Genomic DNA, 9,029 nt, shown 5'->3' with positions numbered 1-9,029 from the left:
TGGACAGGTGGACCAGGACACCAATAGACAGGTGGACCAGGACACCAATAGACAGGTGGATCAGGACACCTGAGGACAGGTGGACCAGGACACCTGAGGACAGGTGGACCAGGACAACAGTGGACAGCTGGACCAGGACACCAATGGAGCGGTGCTGAAGTCTCAGAGTTACAGACATCACCTGGTTCTTTCAAAGTGTTGGACAACATATAAAGTTCAGGTGCCGTCCTTTTTGTCTCTCATGAGGTGTGTTTGTGTGTAAACGTCCTCAGGACGCTCGTTGATGCCAGGTGAGTCGGGTCTTTCAGGTATTTCAGGTGGATCTACCAACGTGTACTGTACCGAGCCACAGATTGGGAGGAGTCGGGGTTTCACTTTCGAAGCTGAGCACGTCGCTTCTTTTCGACTCTTGGATCATTCCTTTCCAGACGGAGGCGGAAAAACAGGTCGATGGAAGAAAAACAAAAACAACTTTTGTTTTGGGACTAAATCTGAATAAAGTTTTTAATCACCTCGTCCCGGCGGGGGATCTGCTCCTCCGTTTAACAATAAACTTCCTTCACAGCAGATTAAACCTTAATGAGCTTTGTGTCCGTCATAACTATCGTTTAATTAACACGTCGTTAACGGCAGAACCTGCCAGGAGCGTCAACACGAACCAAACTCCAGGTCTGACTTGAAGAAACGGATTCTCACTGAAAGTTTGATTCAAAATAAAAGATTAAAAGTTTTTATGTATAAAAAGATTTAAGCTGTTTATTTATGATGTTATTTTAAAAAATATTTGACAAAGGTTCCTCTTCGGCTGTGATGAAGAGTCTAAACGGAGTCCTCCATGGAGCAAACCACCAGCTACCTTTAGCTTTCAGCTAGCCTTTTGATACGTGTCGTTAGCTAGCTCTTAGCATTCTGAAGATTTTTATTTTGTCTACTTTTAACTGAGCTGACTTTTTGATACTTTTTCTTTTAGTAATCTGCTACTTTCAGCTATCTTGTTACAACTTTTAGCTAGTTTCCTTTTAGCATTGCACTGTTTTTAGCCAGCCTTTTGCTACTCTGCACTACACTTATTTTACTTTAAGCTAGTCTGAGCTAGCCTTTTGCTACTTCTGTAACTAGCTTAAAAATAAATTCAGCTTTGAGTTAGTTTTTGTTGACATTAGCTTTTAGCTACCTTCTAGTGTGTTGCTACTTTGTCTCTTTAGTGTTTTATTGTTTTTGGCCTCATCATGTTTTTGGTACTTATACCTTATAGCTAACTTTTTGCTACTTTTGGCTTCTAGTGTTCATCTACTTTACCTAGTTTTTATCTTCTTTTAGCTTTAAGCTAGCTTCTAGCTTTCTGCTATGCTTTTCTTTAAGTTTTCTGCTACTATTAGTTTTCAGAAAGCCTTTAACTTCTCCAAGCTAGCATTTTGCTATTTTAGCTTTGAGCTAGTTCTTTGCAGCTACTATTTTAGTTGGCTTTTAGCTAACCTTTGGCTACTTTTACCCAACTTTTGTTACTTTTCCTTTTGCTATTCAACCTTTGGTTTTTAGTCAGCCATTTACTTGTGAGAGCTAACCTTCAGCTACCTTTTTGCCTTTAGCTAGCTTGTTGCTACATTTAGCTGCAAGCTAAGATTTAGCTTTGAGCTAGCATTTTGCTAATGTTGACATTTATCTAGTGTTCTGCATTTTAACTTTTTCAGCAGCTGTTCAGCACTCAGTGTTCACACCATATTTAAAGAAAAGGTGGTTTCTCTCATTTTTATTTATTTATTTATTTATTTGTTTGTTTATTTATTTATGTCTTCCAACATGGGCTGGTGTTTTTTGTTGGGAGGTATTTTATTGTTGATTGTTTTGGTGGGAGGACAATGAGAAGTGAATGTTTCCATTTATTTTCCCGTGATTAATCTCCAGAAACGTTTTCTCAAAGAATTTTCTGCATCGTCTTAGTTTCTGGTAGCTGACGTCCGAGAGGCAAATCAACACCGTATTTATTTTGTTTAGTCATTTTATTTTAGTATTCATAGTTAATGCAATAAAATACCCTGAATGAAAAACTTTAGTGAAAAAATAAAACTAATTTTAAATAAAAATACCAGTTTGATGACAAAGTAGCACAACAAGTCAGGAAGTGGATTACGTCCTGGTCCGGTACTTTCCGTGACTCACCCACGGACCCTTTGGCGGCGATGGCCACGGTCTCCAGGAGGACCTGGACGATGCCGGCTCTGAGCCGCGGCGTGCTCTTGCTGTGGGCGTCCAGGTGGTTCAGAACCTGCTGGATGACGTGGTGCGAGTGCTGGGCCTGTGCAAAACACACGAATTAGAAGAAATTTCATTTGACAAAAAAGAATGTGCTGCAGAAAAACAAACAAAAACAAAAGGTCTTTTTCACATTTAAATAAATAAAGGGGTTTTAGTGATTTATTGTTTATTTATTGTACAGCTAGCCTTTTGCTACTTCTGGCTTTTAGTCTTCAGCTACTTTACCTAGTTTTTAATCTTCTTTTAGCTTTACGCTAACTTCTAGTCTGCTGCATTCCTTAAAGTTTTTGGCTACTGTTAGTTTCTAGCCTTTTACTTCTCTGAGCTAAACCTTTTACTATTTTAGCTTTGAGCTAGCTCTTTGCTGCTATTGTGTTATTAGCTAGCTTTTAGTGGTCAGCTACTTTTAGCTAGCCTTTTGCAACTTTTGCCTAACTTTTAGTGTTTTGTTACTTTTCCTTTTGCTCTTCTACCTTTCGTTTTTAGTCAGCCATTTAATTGCCAGAGTTAATTTTTAGCTACCTTTTTGCCTTTAGCTTACCTGTTGCTACATTTAGCTTTAAGCTATAATTTGGCTTGGAGCTAGCCAAAATGGAAAAGGAGGAGGCTGCATGATCCTTCTCATTTCTGCTTAATGAAGCACGGCGGTGGGAGTGTAATTATTTGACAGATGCTTTAGCTATAAAAACAGAACATACTTTAGACTGTTCAGCTCTCTTCAAGTTGTTTACGCTGCAATGCATTCTGGGTAAATGACGTGGACAGGTGGCTCCGGTGCGAGCTCCGTCCAGCTCGAAGGTTAATTTTGTACCGTGTCCGACGTTCAGCCCGTTAATTTGAACCGGACCACGTTGACAGAGGAGAACGTAGAACCGAGTCGGGCTGCTGCTGACGATGATGAAGACTGAGCGATGAAGAGTCAGACAGAAGAGCTGCTGATGAGAGACGATGCTGCTCTGCTGCTCACGAACATCGGGATCGAAACATGCTCACCGGTAGATTAATTATGTTATATAATCTTGACTTGAAGAAACTTTAGGCACAGCTTAGGTAAAAGCTTTAGCCTTTTAGCTTTCGCCTTAGCTCCAGGGCTAACGTACAAAACAGCAGAAGATGATCACATTTGATGGTCTGGACCCACACATCGTTCATAACGGCATTAGGACAAACACAAATTACAACTTTATTGTCAAACTTTAGCTTCGACTCCGTTTGTGTTGGTCTCCGCTACAACCGAAGTTCGTCATCCACCCAGAATGTGTTGCTCCGGTAAAGTAATGTTGACGTCCTTAAGTAAAACATGTAATAAACGTATACAATTTTTTTTAAAGTAATGAAGCATTTTTTGAGTCACCAACAACTTTTATTAGAATAAAGAAATATATCAAGGCTAATGTGACAGTCGTCTGAGATTTCTTTAAAAAACTAATTCTGTCGTCACTGTACCAAAGTGCTTATAAAGCAAATGTTACAAATATTTTATATATATATATATAAAAATATTCCAGAAAACACCACTTTCACCTCAAGATTTTTATATTTATTAGAGCCCGCCTGATATGGAAATTTTGGCTCTCGCTGATACTAATACGTCCCAAAATGTTGGCCTTACCGATACATCGGCCACGCTCTAACGTTTATATCCGTAAACAACTGTTTTGCCGTTCTTGTTTGCTCTCGGTTGTTTTAAATGAAGTTGTGTAGTTGGACAAAGTTAAGCTGACAGTTGATCATTTCATTTCAAGAGGAAAATAATGAAATGATCATTTCATCAACGTGGCAGTAGTTCACTTTTGACCCAAACTCTTTTCTGAATTTTACATCGGCCTGAATTTCTTGTGATGTGCGGCTGCTGCGAGTACCGTACGTTTAACTCTAAAAACTGGTCGTAGAGTTGTAATCAAGGCCCCGCAGGGCGGTTTTAGACAGAAAAGGACAGAACTAGTGTCCTTTTGTCTCCGTTCTTTGTCGTGTTGTGATTAAAACCCGACACTTTACACGGTCGTCTCCCGCTGCGAGCTTCAAATCAATGCGTTTCTTGCGTCCTTTGATTGATTTCCTGCTGTGCGGCTGCTGGAGTAATGGCACAAGGACATGATTTTAGAAACCAAACATCGACGGCAGATCACTTGTACGGTTGCTCGCTCAGAGCCGTCTCTGCTTGGGGATGGATTTTATCTTTCTAAAAGGCCGTTAATGCTGCTGTTTCCCCTCCGATAGCAGAACGCCTGATGGGTCGCTGCGCAGGATGAAACTGCGTTTCGCTTGTTTTGTGTTAGATCAAACACTTGATGGATTCAAACGTCCCCGACGCCTCAGAGATAAAACTCTTCAGGGACAACAACCAACCCCTCCTGCCAGACGGACACTTTAAAGACCCGGGCTGAGGAAAAGGGTCAAACTGATTTCCTGGTGCCAACGTGTGTAAACTCAAACAAAGGCAACGATGGAACAGTGACAGGCTGGTGTTGGGCGGTACACGAACTTTATCACTAGACGTCCTGATGCTGCTCAGTAACAATTCCAGGACATCCTTATAAAAGAGAATGATGATCTCAATGGATTTCTTCCTGGTAAAATAAAGTAATAAAAAAATTAAAAATCCAGGTAGATGAATCTAACCAGGTGGAGTCAGGTCCTCTGGATGATTCTTCTTGTAGAAACGTTTCTTCTTTTATCCAAAGGACTTCTTCAGTCTGAGGAGCTGCAACAAACTCAGTCTTATAAATAGCACCTTCTCATGGTGGATCAACCAGTAGGTCTGTCATGATAACAAATTTTGCTGGGCGATTAATTGTCTCAGAAATTATTGCGATAAGCGATTATAATGTTTGAAATTTGACAATAATTAGTAATAATTAGTAATTATTGTCAAATTTAAGAAGAAAAGTTGGCTACTTTTTGAGTTTAGTACATTTTTGACCACTGGATGGCAGTATAAGACTGAACCGAAGGATGGATAGTGAGGGCGCGAGCAGCGTGTCTCTTTCTAAGAAAAATGGGAGGGAGGCCTCTTGACGTGACATGGGCTGTCTCTCTTCGCTTCTCAAAATGGCGGAAGCTCGATGTAAATAATCGTATTTTAATTGATGCCATCATCAAAGAGCGAATCGTTCGCTCGATGACCACTTCATTCTGCTTCCTGTCGTATTCTGGGTCAGAGCTTGTGTAGAACTCCGTGTTTTAACTTTGTGTTTTTTAATAATGTGAAGAAGCTCCAAATTATTGTCATGTTAATCACTGGTCACATCAGCCCTCACTGACACCCAGTATCGATTCTTTAATCCAAACGCTCCTGGCTCCTTCTCTCCTGACCACCTGAGAATCGAGGTTTTACTCTGAAGGAACTCCTCCAGAACCTCCAACAGTTCAGTTAACATCTCGAACGTGTCGTACCTGGATGGAGTACATGGTGATCCTGAAGCAAGAAACTGCAAACTCGTTGGGGTCCCACAGATGGTGGTTGTCCAGGTGGCTGCAGGACAAAAAACACGTTTCAGTAAAACCAGATATGAGATTTTATTCAGCTTTAAAACAAATCAGCAGCTGGTTGATCTTAGAAAGCCGACACAGTTCACGTGAACAGAGTCTCGGCTCCAGTCCCGTCTCTTTAGTGGAAAACGTTTCAGACCAACGTGATGAAAAAGCCAAGTTTATCTGTACAGGTCAGTAGAAACAGGAGGTCGACCAAAGCACCAGAGTTCAAACAGCAGAAAAATAAAAAGAAGCTGAAATAAACAACTAAACCATCGTTTCTTGGGAAATAAGAAAAACTGCGACTTCTGATGCAGCTCAACTAATTTTACAGGAGAAAGTTTAAAGATAAAAAAGTGAGGACTATAAATAGTTCCTGCAGGGGAGGCGAGCAGTAAAGCTGAAGAAGTGTGCGTCACGGGGGAAACAGAAGGAAGAAGACCGGCTCCACGAGGAGCTGCAGAAGGTCAGAGGTTTAAAAAAAGAAGTGGCGGTGGGCGTCGGAGGCGACAGGAAGCTCATCGATGGATTCGTTTGTCCCCGTGCGAGCTGACCCGCTGCTGCACGGTAAACTAATCTTTGTGAAGAACCTGCTTCGTGTCTGCAGACGCACAAACACGCAGGCGGGATGTCGGATCATTCATCTCCCACTGAGAGCAGGAACAGTTCTGCCTGCAGCTCAGAGAAACCACAGATCTGGTGTTCAACTCCCAGCGTAGCTGAAAGGTCAAAGGTCGTTCCGTTTACCGTGACTCCAATTCTACGGTTTTAAAACACCAGAATCCACTCAGGTCTTTGGCTCCGCCCATCTCCATCTTCACCTCCTGGACGACCCCGAGGTGTTCTCAGACCAGTCAGGATGTATAATCCCAGAGTCTGCCCTGGGGTCTCCCCAGTGGGAGGAGTCCAAATCAGAGGACCACCTCAACGGACTGCTTTTGATGCAGAGGAGCAGCGGCTCTGCTCCGAGCTCCTCAGCCTGTCTCTGAGGCTTCTTCACCACGGCCGACCGAAACAACGGCCCCATTACTGAGGACGAGGCCCTCACCCGTCGACTCATCTCCTTCTAGGTCCGACCATCACTCAGGAACAAGACGCCCAGATGTGACTCCACCCTGGCGGGATCAGACCCATTGACACGGTTTTACAGCGGCTGCACGTTCAAGCGCCGCGAGACGACGACAACGAGACGTTTCTCAACTCGAGGTGCCCGTCAGAATAGTTCTCAGGTACATCGAGTCCAACCCGTTTAAACTCTGAATGATGTGACGTCTGAACTGTAGAGCTCCAAACAGGGCTTGGTCTCGTTCAGACCAGCAAGCAGTAGGACATGTCCCCCGTAGGACATGTCCCCGTCACTGAGACATTTGAACAGTGAATGTAATTTTCCATTAGTGTTTTTCTGGACTGCACCTTTGTATCTAGACAACACACTCGTTTACCTCCACACACTCACTCATACGCTGATGGGACACACATCAGAGGGGTTCAGTGTCTTGCCCATGGACACTTCGACATGTGACTGATGGTGGAATCAAACCCCCGACTCTCCCATTGGAGGACGACCGCTCTAACCACTCAGCCACAGCTTCCCCTGTGCCCATTAAGTAAACCTTAATGGTTTTGGTGGAAGATATAGAAGTGGGGAGGAGCTACACTGAAAACAGCTGTTTTGGTTTTCTTGTTGCCATACTGTGGCGGCCATCTTGGATTTTGACATGGCAACCCGGTTTTTGATGGTGACCTACAAACAGCCAAACAGCAAAATGGAAGTGGTTACGTCACAGATTTTTCACGTTATCGTGCGCAACGTGCACGGACAGACAGTTTTCTTCCTCTTCGCTCCGTGACGGAACAAAAAAGTGTTTTTTATTTTAAATAAAATTCAACTATTGAGCCGAGGAGCTTGAAGCCTGCCGGCGGTAAAAACCCAGACTGAGGTCCGAGGCCGGTTCAGCTGTGGCTGCAGAGATGACGCGTGTGAGGACGTGTCCAACTCAGCGCAGCTGGAGGCTGATTGGTCCATCACGATGCTGGGTCGGGCTCGTTAATCAGAACATCACCGACACACGACCAGGAGGAACTTCTGTTATTTACAGCAGAAAGTGGGAGAAACGTTGGCGACATGTGGAAGGACTGACATCGCAAGCAGTTTTACAGGAAGTACTGGTTTGGTATCGACGAGTTCTGGTCATGCAGCAACCCGACCTCCATTCAGACCCTCCAGAGGGAACTCCAACGTGAATGGTTGAATTAAGAACCATGTTCAGAGCAGGACTTTAAGACCGAACCATAAAAACCAGGTTTTACCAACGAGGGCTCTAAAGACTGAAATGACGTCCGTTCAAACCCCCAACGTCCTCCTTCTCCTCCCCGTCAACCCTGATCCTGCCTTTTGATGGTCTGAAGACGCTCCCCCGTCCTGCTGCTGCTGTCTGCAGGACAGGAACTGGTTTCTCCCTCAGACATGCAGAAACTGTTTCACAGACAAGATCTGAAGACTGGGCCGCTGCAAGGTCCGGCTGCATTCATGGCGTCGGTTAAACGTCCCGTTCCACCACGCAGCGACACCGAAGCCTGAAGGTGCAGCAGAGACGAGTTCATTATGAAAACCTGCGGTGACGAAGGGTCCACATGAAGATCCTTCTCCGAGGATTCTGTGCAACTGGACTCGGAACTAAAGACGGGACAAAAACCTGCGAGTGTTCTGCAACAAGTAGAACATCAAGGAGCCGATGTTTGCCGTGATGGCAGCTTCTCAAAGAGTCCAAAATATGAACGGTTCTGTTGGAACCGTTTTAAGTCCAACCAGTGTCACAGAGTCATCCAACCAACGGTTGTCCTGTAACCGTCCATAAGAAGACCACTGGACCGGAGAGCACGTATGTTCGTTACGCTTCAGGGTTTGAGTTGATTTAGAGCTGACTGGTCCCTGTAGAACCAAACCAGGAGCTCTGCCAGGACCGTCCCTGCAGTCCGATCCTGCTTGAGGTCTTCATGGACAGGACCTGGAGAGACATGATGAGGAAAGAGTCTGGTTTTGGAACCTCAGGTCTCGTCTCTGCTTTATGCAGATGATGTGGTTCTGTTGGTGTCAGTCTGCACGGTGACACCAACAGAACTGTTGGACGGTTTCTTCTGCATGGACCCAGATTTTAATCTGAATCCACAAATTTTCAACCATGTTGAGGTTAGAGCTTAACGTCAGCTTCCTGCGAGTGTGTGATTTACTTTCTGCGAGTGTGTGATTTACTTTCTGCGAGTGTGTGATTTACTTTCTGCGAGTGTGTGATTTACTT

General features: G+C 44.0%; 1 protein-coding gene across 1 annotated transcript in view; it reads right to left on the bottom strand.

The window, feature by feature from the left end:
* The window catches only part of efr3a (EFR3 homolog A (S. cerevisiae)), a gene marked incomplete in the record, with an annotated part of 80,028 nt that overhangs the window by 16,134 nt on the left and 54,865 nt on the right, over window positions 1-9,029 (bottom strand). The window contains 2 exon segments of the mRNA XM_037682454.1: window positions 2,161-2,296; window positions 5,653-5,731. Coding sequence (XP_037538382.1) covers window positions 2,161-2,296; window positions 5,653-5,731 — 215 coding nt within the window.

This window comes from Nematolebias whitei, chromosome 9 (assembly GCF_014905685.2).
Source record: "Nematolebias whitei isolate Nwh7 chromosome 9, NemWhi1, whole genome shotgun sequence".
NCBI classification, from domain to species: Eukaryota; Metazoa; Chordata; class Actinopteri; order Cyprinodontiformes; family Rivulidae; genus Nematolebias; species Nematolebias whitei.
Note: the sequence above shows the minus strand (reverse complement) of the source record. Positions and strands in the feature narration are given on the sequence as shown.